The sequence below is a fragment of the Melospiza georgiana genome, chromosome 1, assembly GCF_028018845.1.
Source record: "Melospiza georgiana isolate bMelGeo1 chromosome 1, bMelGeo1.pri, whole genome shotgun sequence".
Lineage (NCBI taxonomy): Eukaryota > Metazoa > Chordata > Aves > Passeriformes > Passerellidae > Melospiza > Melospiza georgiana.
The window spans coordinates 5213006-5230647 of NC_080430.1; the positions used below are offsets into that span (position 1 = coordinate 5213006).

The window sequence follows — 17642 nt, forward strand, 5'->3', positions numbered from 1 at the left end:
GCTGCAGCTCAAGGTTTGTGTCTAAGGCATGAAGGTGGCATTCTACAAATGAGGGTTAATTTTCCTGGGGGTGGGGATGGAGACAGAGTAAATTTGCTGCACCTGTTAATGTTATAATGACTACAGAGCGCATCCTGGAGACAGAGATATGTGAGAGAATATGGAAGAGAAGCAGAAGAGCACTTCTCCTCTGGAGCAGGAAATGTGTCTGGTAGTCCAATAGACTTGCTCTTGACAGCTGTGTCCTAAGCTCTCTGTTTTCATTTGTAGAAACCCTGGTTAGTCATAAAACTAGATCTAAACTACTCCTGGGTCACACAACCTGGATTGGTGTTTCAGGAGCTCTGTTGTGCTTATGAGAGTCAGTAAAAGAGAAGAATATTTTATTTGAAAGCATCATCCCTAAGCTGGAGTGGGAGAGTGAGATCCCAATGGTTAGTGCTGTTCAGAATAAAGGAAGAGAGGAGTAAATGTTACTTAGAGTTGTGTAAAATCACACCAGTGCTGTGCATTTATCATCTGCACACACCACACAGCCAAACATCACTCAGCTCTGCATGCACATCCTTGGATGAGTGGACTTGGTGTTATTCAGAGACATTTCCTGAGCAGGAGGCTGAGCTACACAACTTCCAGAGATTCCTTTTACCCTGAATGCATCTCTGGCCTTTTGGTGGGATGAGTTGGCTGGGGAGATCTGCTCTGGCAGAGACATTTGTCCTTGTCCTGCCTTCTTTGCATCAATCTCAAGGCTCACCCTGCTGTGTGCGGCTCATGGTGTCCCCTCCCATTCCTCCTTTTGGCACTGGTGAGGCAGGGAGATTATTGGGCCATTTTATAATTTTATTATATTTTATTTTATTTTATTTTATTTTATTTTATTTTATTTTATTTTATTTTATTTTATCTTATTTCATTAATTACATTTCATTTTGTTCTGTTTTAAAAAGTAATCATTTTAACACCTTTATCTTTTTTTACAGATAGCTGATTAAAACATGTGAACTGATATGATTTATGACCCTTTCCAGCATGCACATGTTCATGCTGTGGCCCTCTGGGGTTTCTCCTGAGCTTGGTATAATTGTTAACTCCTATAGCATTTATGTTATGTAATATTTATGCAAAGGGCACTCAGGGAGGAGCAGAGTGCAGGGGCACAGGGAGAGCAGATTTAGCAATGTCCCCAGAACTGAAGACTTCAGGACACCAGGGTTCATTTCCCTCCTCTGCCCTTCCCACCTCGGCAAACTCATTTCACTTTTCTTTGCTTATCATTGTACAGCTTATTTCAAGAATCACTTTTGGTTCCATATCAGCAAACTTGTGCTTATTTTAGAAGGTTAAAGAACCCACACAGCTCTCCCTGTTGGCTTTTTTTTTCGCCTATATAAAGAACTCCTTCTCTGAAAGATCATAATTTAACATCTCCAATCTTCAGAAGACAGACTATCATAATCTTCCCTGTCTCCCAATGTTTTTCTGCTCCTGTTCATTTTTCAGAAGCATCCTGGTCTGTTTTGGTGGAATCAACATGAAAATTATCAAGGACACCCTGATTGGAGATTTCAGAAGCACAGGTGCTGAACATGTATGTTGAGGGACAATTGTCATCCTGTGGAGGGAGATGCTTTTTTGTGGAGCCTTCAGCACTGAGCCCCATCCCAAACATTTCTTCTGCTGCCTTTGGAGCCTGGCGTTGTGGATCCACCTGCAGTAGGAGTTCACAGCCCTGAATCCCTTCCAGGTCTCTCACATTATTCTCATCCTGCCCATCAAGAAGCAAGAGGCTGGAGGTGTCCCAGGGCTCTAGTGAGGTGTTTGTTTCTAGTGAGGTTGGTTTGTGGTGTTTCTGGTGTGCTCAGTGACCCACAGACCTTGTTTGGTGTCACTGGCACCTCTGTGGCAGGCAGAGTGCAGCCCCCTGTGCCCCCCAGGTACATCCTGGGGATGGGTTTGGTGCTTTGCTGTGTGAGGTGGGGAGCCAGTGAGGCACCAGGCAGGGCTTTCACAGGCTCCAGGATGGGAGGGAGGGAGGCACAGGCAGGTCCTGTCTTCAGCCGGGCTTGGCCCTGCTGGATTGCAGCCACTCTCTGGGACACCTTCCCACCCTGCTTCCCTTCAGGCACATCGCCATCCTCAGCCTCTGCAGGGCCTCTCAGCTCTCTGTTCTTGGGCCAGGAACAGCCCTGCTCTCTTTCCTTGGTGTAGGTGATTCCAGGTAAGAATCTTCCCTTCTCCACTGCTCCCTCCTGACCCCTGAGCACCATCCTGCCTGCAGCCTGGTGGGATTGCAGGCTCAGTGCAGGCTTTTTCCAGGAACATACTCCAGAGCTATGAGAGGTTAAAAAGGCCAACTGTGAAACAGTAGGAAAAAAAAAAGTCAACACCATTTATTATTCACATATTGAATTACAAGTGTCTCTTATCAAACTCAGAGTATAATTTATATTATTCATGTAGAAACTCACCTTCAACACCACATGGAAAGAAAAGCTAAAGAAGAAAAGCTGTGTGTGACAGGGGTGCAGTGACATCCTGATCAGATGTTGAGGCTTGGGCTGAGGTGCAGCCCGACGACCCAAGGGATTGAGAGCAGGAGGGACAAACCCAGCGCCCGCTTTTGCCCAGTACAGCCACTCTACTGGTGATTCTTTATTGCTGTAAAACATGACAGGGATGGTTCCACGGGTACCAGCTTGCAAAGGACTGGGGAACACAGTTGGGACGCCAGCCAGGCATGACCAAACTGGGTTTCAGGGACACTTGGAAGTGCATCTGTTCCAAAGGCAGAGTGACATAGATCTCCTCTCCCTGTGACCATGGATATTGTGTTCACCATGTGAAAGACCAGTTTCCAGGCAGCAATGCCTCCCTGGTCTGCTACAAGAAAGATGGACTCAGACTAGACTGTTAGTGGTGCCTGTCCCATCATCGCTTGCTCTCTGGGCATTTGCAGACATCCTTCTCCAAGTCTCTGTCATCATCTCTGGTGTCTCAGAGAGACGCTTCAGTTTTCTGCTCCTGAAGATAGGAAGGAAAGAGGATGAGACTGTATTCATCCCTGATTCTGATAATTTACTTGCCTTAAGTTTCCTCAGTTTTGTTTTGTTTTGTTTTGTTTTTTTTTCCTCTTAAATTCAGAGATCCCTGTACCCACCTCATCGAGAGGTTGTTGTTTCCCTGTGTCATCTGCCAGGTCAATGCCACGGGTCTCGGGCAGCAGGATGCAGAACAGGGCCACCAGCACAGGGATGCTCCCAAAGATGGCTTTGGGGATGGCCCGGTGGTACTGGGCCAGGGGAATGATCAGCGGGGCCAGGATCCCGGCCACCCTCGCCATGGTCGAGCACAGCCCCACGCCCGTCTGCCTGCAGGAGAGAGGGGCACAGGGAGGGCAGGGGTCAACACTCCTGCACTGAATGTGGCCCCATGGCCACCTCCAGCCATGGCAGAAGGAAGCTCTGATGTGGGGGGACATCTCACCTGAGGATGGTGGGGAAGAGCTCAGCAGTGTAGACATAGGAGGTGGAGAAAGCGGCTGTGGCTGTGAACTTGCCGATGGTGGCCAAGACAGTGATTACCACGGCCTGGTCTGAAAGGAGGAGGAGAAATGACCACTGTAATCTCCAGGGGAATGGTTCACTTGGCTCCAGAACTCTCTGAAGTGGGATTTATTGGGACAGCCCTTTCTAATAGACTTGCTAAGCAAAGCTACCACCTAAGCCATTGGAAATGATCTCCAGCATACCCTTACCTGGAAAATACTCGCTGGCAAAGAGAACCCAGATTTCTCCTGAGGCCTTGAGCATTTTCGAGATGTGCAACTGAAGTGAGCTGCTGAGCCAGCACAGGTGTTTGGGAGTGCTTAGTTGCAAATGCCACGTCCCTGACCTGGAAAGCATTGGGAAGCCTTGTGGAGTCTGGTGGGCTAACAGGGAAAAAGTCCATAACACTCCCCTGGTGAGAAAACTCCTCAAGCTATAACCACCCTGGTTAGGGTGAGGAAAAAGACTTCTCTCAGCATGCCTTGCTGTGACATGAAGATTCAGTGTATCCCATTGTCCCTTCTGCCTTGCTCCATCCCTGTGCCCTCATCCCATTGGGCTGGGTGTTCTGCCCCACCCCTTAAAATCCATATATAAATCCCTGCTTTCCCTTCCGGAAAGGCTTTTCATTCCTGTATTCTTTCAAGGAAGAAGCTCAATAAGGACTGTCCTTGGAACCCTACACAGAGACCCTGTCTCTCCATCTGCATATCTTGGATTACTCAGCGTGAGCACAGATGTGCCTGTGCTCCTGAGTTGTCTTTTTCAAGACACTTCTTTGGGACGGTTGTGGCACTCTGAACAATGCCCTCTGTGAGTAGTGGCGTCCAATGTGGGGCCTTTGCAAAGATGTCCCCGAAGATGTGCCTCTTGCAGCTTCCCGCTGCAGGAGAAAAGTCGCTGTTGGCGCAGCCACTTCCCCAAGGAGAAGTTCCTGCATTTTGGTGAGGGCTGTCTGAGGGGTGACTGGGACCCTCTGAAGACCTCGAAGAAGAGGCTGGAGGCCGGTCAATGGGCTGACCACCCATCCAGCAGGTTTTCATTGGCCCCGTGGGCATTGCTAGCCCAAAAAAAAGTTTGTGCATTTATGTTGGGGTCTTTTGCCTTTCTTTCTCTCTTTTGCTGCTGGGTGTGGGATAGAAGTTTGAGGATGGTCAGCAATCTTACTTGCCCTAAGCTGAACCCTTCTCAAAGAGACATCTTTTTCCAAGTTGTGGGTGCCCATGTAGCGGGGAAATTTAGGTTTTCTATGGGTAATCTTAAGAGATTTATAACCTTAACCATGATTTTGTTCTTTCTAATTATTTTTGGGAAATTTTACCCTTTGTTTCACACTATTGTTTAGTCAATGAAGAAAATAGGGAATGATTTGGGAAAAGTTTCAGGTCCCCAGTTCAAAACCAGTTTTTCTTCATCCTCTCCCCAAGCCCCTAAACCCTCTTCCCCGCCAGAGGGGCAATTGGCAGGCGGATGTCACTATTCAGCAGAGGGTTGCTGCTGTCTCCCTCATGCCTCCCCATCTCTCTCCTCCCCTTGCCAGGATGGCACAGGCCATGCTGCTCTGGACTTTCCCCTCAACTTTCTTCCTATACCCGCATACCCTGTTTTGTCTCTTCCCGTTGTTGTTACCCTGCAAAATGGTGCTGGTAACATGGCCAGCCCTGCCATTTTATCCTCTCCTTGCCCAAGTTTTCCCACCCTCACACCCCAAAATGGCCACTTTCCTGCCTCTCCTCTGCCTTTTTCTGTGCTCTCCAACTTGCTTGGCTTCTCCGTTCCCCCTGCATCGATGGGTGTAACAGCGCTGGGACACTCAGCTTCCGTTGGGAATTTCCTCCCCATCCTGGACCCCATTCTTTCCTGTACCCCATCTGTTTTTGGCTCCTCCCCAGATGGTCACTCCCCTTCCAGTTCCTACAACACTGGAGCCAGAAGTAGCAATGACAGCGATCACAAGGAATCCATATTGGCCTCCATTGCTCTCAACAACTGGAAGACTCTGGTTGCCCAAGAAGGCCCCATGCAGTCATAAAGTACCCTCCATCCTCCTTGGAGGATGAGTAGCGATTCCTCAGACTCAGATTCCAGTCCCAGGTCTGAGTATTGCTGGGCCAAAACCCAGAGCAACGCCATTTAGGAGTGGGATCCAGAACTGGCCAAAAAATCTTGGCCTTCCTAGTTGTGTATAAACTGGGGAGAAGGACAACATCACCCAGCTCCTGGGAGACCTTTCCCTACGGGGAACTTAAAGAGCTTTGTGAGGCAGCCAAAGAGCATGGCCAGGGGTCACGTTTCTTTAAGAACCTACTTGAAGCTACATTCTGTGCTCATGTTTTAGTACCCCAGGACATTAAAAGCATCATAAACCACCTCCTCTCCCCAGCCGAGTATATGCTGTGGGAAAGCCAGTGGAAAAAATATCTAAAGTCATTGGCAGATACATATTCCAAAGATGCAAAGAAACCAAATTTAACAATTGAACAAATGGCAGGAGAAGGTAACTTCCAAAAACTCATGGACCAAGCAAAAGACTTACCAGAAGCTGCACTTAATGATATTGCCACAACTGCCAAATCATCACTGCTTCTCACTCCCAATGGCACCATTCCAACACAGAGCTTCATGAACATTAAACAAGGAGCGAATGAGACTTTCATAAAATTTGTTGATAGACTTAAGGTTGCACTTGAAAGACAAATAAAAAGTCCAGAAGCCTGAAAGGAGGTTTTGAATAAACTGGTCATGGCCAATGCAAATATAGAGTGCAAAGCAATCATAAGAGCCCTTTCCCTTGACATTGAACCATCCATTGAGCAAATGGTGGAAGCCTGCACCAAACACAATTCTACGGAAAACACTGTTGCCCAAGACGTTGAAAGGGCATTGCAGAAGGCATATCAGGAGCCTTTGCAGCAATAGCTACAAAAGAAGATTGTAGATGTTTCAACTGCAGCGATTTCAGACATTTTCTAAAGCACTGTCCCGAGAGACTACTCATCAAGGACAACTGGAAAAGCCATCAGTGGCTCCAGAATCAGCCATGTTACTAACAGAGTCCAGGAAACTGAAGGAGAGCGTGGGACAGCCCCATGCTACAGCATCAAATCAGAGGCCGTCCCGTCCTGCTCTCCCTACCACTTGTGAAGAACAGGAGAAGCAAGGACCACCTCTAAGTGTTCCACCCCACATGCAGGAGATTCAACATAAAGAAAGATACAGGTGGGCACCCAGCGCCAGTTGGTAACTGTGCTGTCAATTGACTTCACCAGTGAAGGTATTTATAAGATCCATACAGGAAAAACTGGGCCTTGGAACATCCTAATCATAGGACATACTTTGAACGGACTGGATGAAATTCATGTCATATCAGAAGTACAGACTATAGAATCTGAAGATGAAATTTTGGTCTCAATCTGTTGCACTGAATCACCTTTCCCCCTTTCCACTGTGATGCCAATTGCACAGGCTTTTCTGTTATCCAGAGACTGCCTGGAACAGGTTCCCCTCAACCCCACCATCATGTGGGTGCAGGTTGTGGGCTCAAACAAAGCCATCATTGAGTGTGGCCTGTTCTGCAAGGGGGAGAAGATCTACCAGCTGGGCATGCTGGACCGTGGGGCTTATGTCACCATCATTGCCTGCTCTGAGTGGCCAGCAAATTAGGAACTACAGCCCATGGTGGGGATGACCTTGGGGATTGGAGGTGCAGCAGCTTCCATGAGAAATAAAATAAATATTGTCGTAGAAGGTCCTGTGGGCAAGATGGAGACCATCAGGCCATTTGTAGTGAGGACACCAACGACCCTTTGGGGCAGGCACCTCATATCCCAGTGGGCAGCCCCTCTAAAAATCTAGTAGAGATTTTTTAGTTGGGGCCGCTGGCAAGTACACCAGTCCTACCATCCCTCAACTCATCTGGAGACAAGATTGTCTGGTGAGGGTTTATCAGTGGCCCATCTCTGAAATGCTGAGCACACTAGAGGCCCTTGTGGAGGAGCAGCTTGCCAAGAGCCACATCACTGAGACCAACAGCCCTTGGAACTCCCCTATCTTTGTTTTGAAAAAACCTGGCAAAGATAGGTGGAGGCTCCTCTCTGAACTTAGGAAAAAAAATGACGCCACTGAAGACATGGGTCCCATGCAGCCCAGTTTGCCCTCACCTTCTATGCTGCCCTAGGACTGGAAACTTGCCATCACTGATATTAAAGACTGTTTCTTTAATATCCCCCTCCATCCTTGAGATGCCCTCAAGTTTGCGTTTTTGATCTCATCCTCAAACAGGCAGACCCCTCTAAAAAGGGGCCACTGGCTGGTCCTTCCTCAAGGAATGAAAAACTCCCTGACTATATGCCCGTGGTATGTAGTCCACATCCTGTTGCCCATGAGGGGCCTGTTCCCTGATGCGGTCTTCTCTCACTACATAGATGACATCCTCATCTGCCCACCTGAAGAAAATTGCCCTAAAGTAACTTTAAAAAGAACTATCAGAGCCATTGAGAAGGCTGAGTTAGAGATCCACGAAGACAAAATCCAGCATGCCTGCCTCTGGACTAACCGGGGACTCTGGATCCATGAGTGGACCATTGTGCCCCAGCAACTGGCCATCCAGGATGACCTGAAAACCCTGTGAGACCTACACCAGTTCTGCAGGTCCATCAACTGGGTATGTCCCCTGCTGGGGATAATGATGGAGGTCCTTGCACCACTCTTCAACCTGCTCTGTGGCAGTGAGGACCTGGATTTGCCGTGCATCCTCACGCTGGAGGCCTGGGAATCCATCATCAAGGTCCAGGAGGCCCTGTCTTTGTGTCAAGCCCACCATTATGAGCCAGCCTGCCTTTCCAACTGATTGTCTTAGGTAAGGCCCCAAGGTTCCATGCCCTAATTTTTCAATGGGATGCAAGTTTGAAAGACCCCCTTTTAATTATTGAGTGGGTCTTTCCCCATAATCAACCTACTAAGACCAATACCACTCCTCAAGAAATTATGGCGAATCTAATAAAAAAGTCTAGGACTCACCTCTGCACGCTTGTGGGGTGTGAGTTCACATACTTTTACCTTCCATTGATGACTGGGGATCAATGAGATCTTCCAGTTCACCCTAGATAGCTACATGGGCCAGATTTCTATTCATCTTCCAAAACACAAACTGTTCAATTTGGCTGTCAGTCTGGTCCCTAAACTAACGCATAGTAGAACATCTCTCAAAGCTCTAATGGTTTTTACTGACAACTTAGGAGGATCCCACAAGTCAGTAATGACTTGGATGGATCCCAGGACACAGAAGTGGCAGTCTGATGTCCAAATGGTGGAAGGATCCCCACAAATTGCAGAATTAGCTGCCATTGTCAGAGCTTTTGAGAAATTCCAAGAACCTTTTAATCTGGTAACAGATTTGGCCTACATAACCAGAGCAGCTAGGAGGGCAGAACATACTCTTTTAAAACAGTTCTCCAACCCAAATTTGTACTGCATGCTTTCTAAATTAATATATCTCATTTCCCACAGAAAGCAACCATACTGCAAAATGCATGTGTGGTCACACACTGACCTCCCAGGCGCCATGATGGAGGGAAACAAGAAGGCAGACTCACTAGCCATGTCTGTTAAAACTGCCAATGTTCCTGACACCTTCGCCCAGGCAAAGTTGTCACATGGTTTCTATCATCAAAATATCCCAGCTCTCATGAGGATGTTTCACCTGTGCGGAGAGCAAGCAAGAGCTGTGGTAGCCACTTGCTCAAATTGTCAAGCCTACCAAATTCCATCGTCGGCTTCAGGGTCAACCCCAGAGACCTCGAGAGTTGCCAATTATTGCAGACCGATGTGACCCACTTCCCATCTTTTGGGAGGTTAAAATACGTTCATGTATCCGTAGATACCTTTTCTGGTGTGGTGTTTGCCTCAGCACATGCAGGAGAGAATGCTAAACATAGCGTTCAACATCAGGCTCTTCCTCCTGGAGCTCACAACTCTGGGAGTCCCAGAAAGCATCAAGACAGATAATTTCCCTGCTTATGTCTCCAACAAGCTAAGAGTTCTTCAACCAATGGGGCGTAAAGCACAGTACAGGCATACCACAATCTCCCACAGGGCAATCAATTGTAGAAAGGACTCATGGCACCCTTAAAAGGATCCTTGATCAGCAGTGGGGAGGAACAGAGATTATAGCTCCCATTGAGAGGCTGTGTAAGGCTCTTTACGTTATTAATTTTCTAAATTGTTCCTTCTCAGAGCCAAACATTCCCCGTACCTCAACATTTATCAAATTTGGCCAGAGCTAAGCTTGAAGAGAAACCGCTGGGGCTGATTAAGGATCCTGAAACCCAGCAAATATCTGGACTTTTCTAACTGATTACCTGGGGAAGAGACTATGCCTGTGTCTCAACACCATCAGGCCCAAGATGGCTCCCCAAAATACCAAAAACTTAGGCACAGCAAACACCACCTCCACGGACAATAACAAAAGTTCTACTGAGACAAATACAGGTCTACCAGAAGACCAGAGGAACAGCACTTGGCGACGAAGATGGCGTCATCAACTACAACGCCAAGTCAACCTTCCCATCACCAGATAACAGATGACGCAAAGTACCAGACAACTTTAAACAAGTTATTTCCCCAGAATCACACTTACCTTCATACTTATCTTGGTACCATGTCCCCTCCTCTGTCTTCCTCCTTCCCAGTTTGTTCCCTGTTTTCCATAACCTCCTCCTCATACCAATTTCTCACCTCCTCCTGCAAGGCTTTTTATTAAATAAAGAAGTGGGAGTTGTGGTGGCTGGTGGGCCAACAGGGGAGAAGCCCACAATGCTCCCCTGGAGGGTAAACCCCTCAAGCTATAAGCGCCCTGGTGAGGGTGAGGAAAAAGGCTTCACCCAGCATGCCTTGCTGTGACATGCAGATTCACTGTATCCCATTGGCTGTTCCCCCTTGCTCCACCCCTGTGCGCTCATCCCATTGGGTCTGGTGTTCTACCCCTCCCCTCAAAATCCAAATATAAATCCCTGCTTTCCCTGCCTGAAAGGCTCTTCATCCCTGCATTATTTTGAGGAAGAAGCTCAAAAAAGGTTCTTAGAACCCTGCAAAAGTCTCCATTTGCATTTCCCGGATCACAAAAGTTCTGAAATCACTCAGCATGAGCACAGACATGCCTGTGCCCCTGAGATGTCTTTTTCAAGACACTTCTTTGGGACAGTCACAAGTCTTTGAACAGTGACCGCCATGACAAAGCCCCACTGTTACCTTCAGTCTCACTCACAGCCCTGGCACAGTAGCAGGGGACATCTACATGGATTAGGGCATAAACAGATGCAAACTGATGAGGGGGAGTGGGTATTTGCTTTTTCTCTTCATCTAAGAAAGGGAGACATGGTGGCTTTCAAAGCACTTCTTCTGCTATAGCTTTCTGCCAGGGGGTGGTGGCGTCCAGTGGGTGGGTGGTGGGCAATGGACACTGCCTGCCAAGGGCCAGGAGCTGTGGAGACCCAGCACAGCCCTGGAGGAGAAGGAATCCAAGGTGAGGGAAGCCAGAATGCTGGGGAGGAAGCAGCCTGGGCTGTGACAGTGGGGGCAGCTGAGGGGGGGTCTACCAGGGTGGGAGGATGGCTCTGAGCAAGGGTAGGGATGTTCAGGGCACTGCCCAGCCCTGCTCACAGGCTGGGAAGGTTCACCTTCAGGGATGCCAGTGAGGATGAGGCATATTGTGCCAGCCAGCAGCAGGAGAATGCCCTGCACTTTCTTCCTCCCAAACCATTCCAGCAGGAAAATGCAGGAAATTCGAGCTGGAAGTTCCACTGCCCCAAAGGCCAGCTGTGTCAGGTAGATGTCCAGGCCAAAATCTGTCACGCTGAGGCTCAGCCCATAGTAGACAATGCTGTCTGCAAACCTGAAATTCAAGTAAAGCAGGATAGAACATGTCACCAGATGGTTTTCTGGGGGTTTATCACCAAATATTAGAAAGGTTAAAACACATGCAAATTACTTAAATTGCCAGCAATCTCTGTTTTGGTTCTAGTCAGCACCTTTGAAAGTTGTATGGGTCATAGTAGCACGAGATGAAGCAGAATGGATCTCCATATGGTCAGCAAATTCTAGACTGACCTCAAAGCTCCTAGATAGATGCAAATCTCCTCCAGGGTCCAGGGATTGCCAAAGCTGGAATTACTCAAGCCTTTCTAAGAAAGCCCACAGTATCATGGATAATCATCTTTTTCCCATGCCCAGACATGGTAAATATGGTCCAGTATGTGGAGGTAGAAAGATAGCAGATGAAGACATTCACATGTATACTACGAAAATATCGTTTTAATTTATGGCTCCTGTCAATCATCAACTTCTTTTCTTTCACCTAGTAGTTTTGACAGAGGAGACGAAGGAATGGCTTACCAGGCACATGACATGATTAAAGTCACCTTCAGCAGGTTCTTTGTCCTGAAGAGATCCAGGAAACTTCCAGACTTGACCTCTTTCTCAGGCTTCAACTTCAAAACACAGAAGACAAGGAGTCAGAGCAGGAAAAGGAAACCCATGCCCAGCTCCTTTTCCACTTGCAGTCCATGGGAAGCCTCAGTGGGACAGGTCTGTAACCCCAGTGCTGTGGCAGGGAGGGCAGCCCCACTGCCCTCTATGTGCCCAGCACAGGGCATGGTGACTGAGAGGTTCCTCAGGATGAACATCTCCCCAGTGTGGAGACTGTGGGGTGGGCAAGGAGGGAACTCCCCTTCAGGCATTTCTGCATGCAAACCCAGAGACTAAAGAGAAACTCTGTGCTCATCAGTGACACTCCTGGAATGCTCACAGGAGAAAAGCCAGGGAAGCATTTCAGTCCTTCCCACATGCCCAGGGGGAGCCCAGAAAGCTCCAGACTGAGCCTCAGCAGAGGCTGGGCCTCTTGCCTGACCTGGTCCCTGTGGAACTCAGCTGGAGCTGGAGTCCCCCAGAGCCCATGGCCAGAGCAGCCCCAGTGGGAATGCAGAGAGGTTTCTGGGATGAGCTGAGCCCCAGGGGCTGCTGCCAGGCCCAGGGCAGTGTCTGACGCCAGGGCCCCCCAGTACCTGCTCCAGGAGCTGCTGCCAGGCCCAGGGCAGTGTCTGAGGCCAGGAACCCCCAGTACCTGCACCAGGAGCTGCTGCCAGGCCCAGGGCAGTGTCTGAGGCCAGGACCCTCCACTACCTGCTCCAGGAGCTCTGGTGGGAGGCTGCGCTTGTTGGTGGCCGCCGCCTTCTGCAGCACCTTCTTGGCTTCCTCGATTCTGCCCTTGGTCACCAGCCAGCGAGCTGACTCTGGGAGCACCCTGCCACGAGAGGAGGCCAGCACATGCTGCTGTGTCCTGCTGAGATCCCCCACAGCCCCTTTCTCTGGGACCATGTCCAGCAAGCCTTGGAATCACCACAGGATCAGATCCCAGAACCACAGAACCTTCAGCCTTGGAAGGGACCCGCAAAGATCATCAAGCCCAACTCTAAAGTGAATGGACCATGGGTCAATGGGTCTAAACACCCTGAATTTAGGCTCCAAAGGCCACATGTGGGGACCTGAAGCAGAGCAGCTGCTGCTCTCAGCAGTGCAGTGTCCAGGGAGATGTGCTGAGCTCTGCAGCAGCTCCTCCAGCACCTGCACTCCGATGGGAAAGACCCAGCTTGGTTCTGAGCTGCTGCCTCCTCCTCACTCACGTCCCCACATCATCGTTGAGTCTTCCACAATCTCTGCCCTGCTCCTCCTTACCAAATATAGAAGAAAAGGGCAAACATAGGAGCAGATCCTGCAATCTCCAGCAGCCTCCAGTGGCGAATTCCATAAGTCAAACCAGCCACCAACATGTCCCCGATAGCGGCAGCTGTGTGAGTGATGAGCAGCGCTTTTGTCCGGTGGGAGACACCAACCCATTCTGTAGCTGAAAGGAAAAATCAAGGTTCAGGGTTTTTTTGGTGTCTCTTTTGTTACTGTGTCTTGTGAGGTGACATCTGCTCCCTCAGGGCAAGGGTGTCCCACTCACCCAGGGACACGACTGCAATCATAATTCCTGACACAGCAGCTCCCACGACACACCTGAAGGCCATGAACACATAGAAGTGGGGCACAAAGGCAGTTGCCAGGCCAAAGACGGCCTGCAGGAGGATGCAGATGAGAAAGACTGGCCGTCTGCCTATCCTGTGGAAGAAGAGGGAAGACCCAGTCAGAACCTGGAGAGACCCCAAGGGGAGAGGGAAGAGCCCAGGAGGGATGCAAAGTGATTTGAGAACCAGAGGAGATTTGACATCCATGTGAAAATAGCTCCTCTTTACACAGCAAGAAACAATGTGCAGAAAAATCAGTGTCTCCAGTGTTGACCCATCATGGTTCTGGCAAAGCCTGAGACACCATCAGGGGCTAAACTTGTGATTGCTGAAGAAGCCCCCACAAGGCTGTATCTGCCTCTCTTTTCAACCCTCAGACATTTCCAGAGCTCTCAGGTGGGCCCAGATGCCCAATCTCAGGCAAGGGGATTGCATCCTGTGAAGGTTCAGTGCATGGACAGTCTGCCCCCTGATCTGGGCTGTCCCTGGGTGCTGGGCAGTGTCTGTGGGAAGGAACTGTGTTTCCTCACCTGTCACTCAGCATCCCAAAGACCATGGCTCCAATGAGAAGGCCAGCCATGTAGATGGACTGGGAGACATCATTCAGGACCGCCCTGTCACACACCAGGTCAAACTGGAGGAAGGAAAACACAGAAGCTGTTGCTTTGGACAGACTCCAGCTGCTCTCTGGGCTTGGGCAGCCTTTCTGGGTGGAAAGAGGAGAGCAGTGCTTTTTACTGATAAAGGAGGAATGGGAAGGGATGCAGCTGCTGACACCTGCAGAGAAGCCTTGTCTGGAATGGACTTGGTGCTCCAGGGACACCAAGGAGTCTTTGCAAATGCCAGAGGCTGGATTTTGTCCTGTGTCCCAGCTCCATGGAAGGTACTTGTGAGAAAGTGCTGGAGCTGGCAGGTAGGAAAGGAGGGAGGAGGGATGAGGGAAAGTGAGAAAGGAGCAAAGGTTCACAGAGGGAGAATCACAGAATCATGGAAGCATTTAGGTTGGAAAAGACCTTCAAGAACATCAAATACAATGTTTGACAGACCACAACCATGTAAACTAGAAGGTGGGAGAAAGGCAGAATGGAGAAATTGAGGATGCTGATAAACAAGGCTTTTGCTCAACTGCAAGGCCCTGGCGTGTCTTGTTGCCTTTGCTGAAGGTTCCTGGAGGCCCAAGAAATATCAATGACAAGCACTTGGAAGGTAAATGTCTTTCACAGAGATGCTGTGAGTAGAAGCAGGCAGAAGAACAGGGGGTACTGTGGCAAGGAAGCTGAGAAGGTCACTCCAGGCAGGTCCACCATGAAGTCAAGGGTCTGGAGAATGGAAAGGGGACAGATGGTTGGCACAACATGTGCTGGACTCACACCCCCACGGTCCCTGCTTGTGCCCTCCCCAGGAATCCTCACCATGGCCTTGCTGCAATGAGCTCCCAGGGATTCCAGCTGCCATCTGTGTGATGGAGGCAAAACCCTGCAGCAAATCTCAGCCTGACTGGCCCACAGCTGGCATGGGCTGGCCAAAGCATGGGCCAGGGCATTCCACCTCCTCCCAGAAGGCAATGAGGCTTGTGGTCATGGTTAATTTTGGCTTATTGCACTTCTCTTGTTTTGTACCCAGGTTAAATGTAAACAAAAGTGCCAAACATCAAACTGAAAATTGATCACTGGAATCTGCAGATCCAGACATTTACAGTGGAGAAATTACTAGAGCCACTGATACGATAACATTCAGGTATTTTAGAGCTGAAAAAAGTAAGCTGGAGAAGCATAGAGGGAAGGGCGTAAGGCTGAAGAACTTTTGACTAAAGAAACCTGAATAACCACAGAGGGAAGGGCATAAGGCTAAAGAACTTTTGACTAAAGAAAGCTGGATAACCATACAGGGAAGGGGAAAAGGTTGAAGAGCTTTTGACTAAAGAAAGCTGGATAACCATAGAGGGAAGGGCATAAGTCTGAAGAGCTTTTGACTAAAGAAAGTTGGATAACCATAGATGTAAGGGTAAAATGCTGAAGAACTTTTGACTAAAGACATTATTCTGAAAGTCTCACCCACAGCTCTTCTGCACCACAGCTGGCACTGGCTGGCCAAAGCACAGCCCAGGATATTCCCATCCCTTCCACACCCAGCAGATGCAGCAGCAGGTACAGACCTCGGTCAGCAGGGACGGTGGCTGCTCGGAGGGGTACACCCAGCCACTGCTGCACTTCTCAGTGTGGTTCAGCCCATAGGCCAGGATGGAATCCAGGTCCCAGTCCACCGGGGAGAACATGGAGCACTGCTCAAAGTGCCCGTCGGGGCCCCGGGGCAGGGTGAGGTTCAGCTGCTCTTCCTCTGTCAGGTTGGGGCCCACGGCGAGGATCCAGCTGGTGTCACAGTGGTGAGGCACTTCCACCACCATGAACACTTGGCCAACCATTTGGAAAGGGTTGAGAAGGAGTGGGAGGGAGAGGAGCAGGATCAGCAGTTTCTGATAGAGCCCAAACTCCCCCAGAGCCTTTAAAAGGTCCCCAAACTCAGCCATGGCAGCACCTCTGTGGCCAGGCTGTGCCGGTGCCTATGGCTTAAATAGGCAAATATTAATGTTTAAACTGTGTGAGCACTAAAGCCCTAATCCAGTGTGATAAAATGAGCACCTGCACTGGCACACCAGGCCATTCTGATGATACAGTGCAGTGCTGCAGGCTGCACTTTGTCACCAGCCATTCCCTCCCTGCTCTAGAGAGTAGATCAAAGGTGCCAGAGCACTGTCCCTCTTGGGGATGGTATAGGGACATCTTGTCCTTCTCCAGCCTGACAAGTGCCACAAGGCCTCCTGAAGGCAGCTGTGCTGCAGCTCAAGGTTTGTGTCTAAGGCATGAAGGTGGCATTCTACAAATGAGGGTTAATTTTCCTGGGGGTGGGGATGCAGACAGAGTAAATTTGCTGCACCTGTTAATGTTTTAATGACTACAGAGCGCATCCTGGAGACAGAGATATGTGAGAGAATATGGAAGAGAAGCAGAAGAGCACTTCTCCTCTGGAGCAGGAAATGTGTCTGGTAGTCCAATAGACTTGCTCTTGACAGCTGTGTCCCAAGCTCTCTGTTTTCATTTGTAGAAACCCTGGTTAGTCATAAAACTAGATCTAAACTACTCCTGGGTCACACAGCCTGGATTGGTGTTTCAGGAGCTCTGTTGTGCTTATGAGAGTCAGTAAAGGAGAAGAATATTTTATTTGAAAGCATCATCCCTAAGCTGGAGTGAGAGAGTGAGATCCCAATGGTTATTGCTGTTCAGAATAAAAGAAGAGAGGAGTAAATGTTACTTAGAGTTGTGTAAAATCACTCCAGTGCTGTGCATTTATCATCTGCACACACCACACAGCCAAACATCACTCAGCTCTGCATGCACATCCTTGGATGAGTGGACTTGGTGTTATTCAGAGACATTTCCTGAGCAGGAGGCTGAGCTACACAACTTCCAGAGATTCCTTTAACCCTGAATGCATCCCTGGCTTCTTGGTGGGATCACTTGTCCAAGGAGATCTGCTCTGGCAGAGACATTTGTCCTTGTCCTGCCTTCTCTGCATCAATCTCAAGTCTTCAGGCTCACCCTGTTGTGTGCAGCTCATGGTGTCCCCTCCCATTCCTCCTTTTGGCACTGGTGGGGCAGGGAGATTATTGGGCTATTTTATAATTTTATTATACTTTATTTTATTTTATTTATTACATTTCATTACATTTCATTACATTTCATTACATTTCATTTCATTTCATTTCACTTTGTCTATTTTAAAAATTAATCATTTTAATACATTTATCTTTGTTTTACAGACATCTGATTAAAACATGTGAACTGATATGCTTTATGGCCCTTTTCAGTGTGCACGTGTTCATGCTGTGGCCCTCTGGGGTTTCTCCTGTGCTTGTTTATCCTGAGTATAATTGTTAACTCCTATAGCATTTATGTTATGTAATATTTATGCAAAGGGCACTCAGGGAGGAGCAGAGTGCAGGGGCACAGGGAGAGCAGATTTAGCAGTGTCCCCA

At 48.8% G+C, this 17642-nt stretch overlaps 1 protein-coding gene across 1 annotated transcript; it reads right to left on the bottom strand.

Moving 5' to 3' along the window:
• Positions 1–55: 55 nt before the first annotated feature.
• LOC131091616 (solute carrier family 22 member 13-like) lies at positions 56–16136 on the bottom strand. The gene is made up of 10 exons (XM_058037786.1): positions 15765–16136; positions 14140–14243; positions 13549–13703; positions 13278–13446; positions 12726–12846; positions 11940–12034; positions 11225–11439; positions 3487–3595; positions 3161–3371; positions 56–64 (listed from the first exon to the last, which is right to left on the bottom strand). The coding sequence occupies exons 1-10, from the start codon at positions 16134–16136 to the stop codon at positions 56–58; spliced, it is 1560 nt and encodes a 519-aa protein (XP_057893769.1).
• Between the last annotated feature and the right edge of the window lie 1506 nt (positions 16137–17642).

Bases quoted from the DNA above. Each gene is read 5' to 3' on its own strand.
- LOC131091616 (XM_058037786.1), bottom strand. From the start codon at position 16,136: ATGGCTGAGTTTGGGGACCTTTTAAAGGCTCTGGGGGAGTTTGGGCTC. The intron at 13,447-13,548 runs GTGAGTGGGACA...TTTTCCTTTCAG, and splicing joins GATTGCAGTCGTGTCCCTGG to CTACAGAATGGGTTGGTGTC. The intron at 12,847-13,277 runs GTAAGGAGGAGC...CTCTCGTGGCAG, and splicing joins GCCCTTTTCTTCTATATTTG to GGTGCTCCCAGAGTCAGCTC.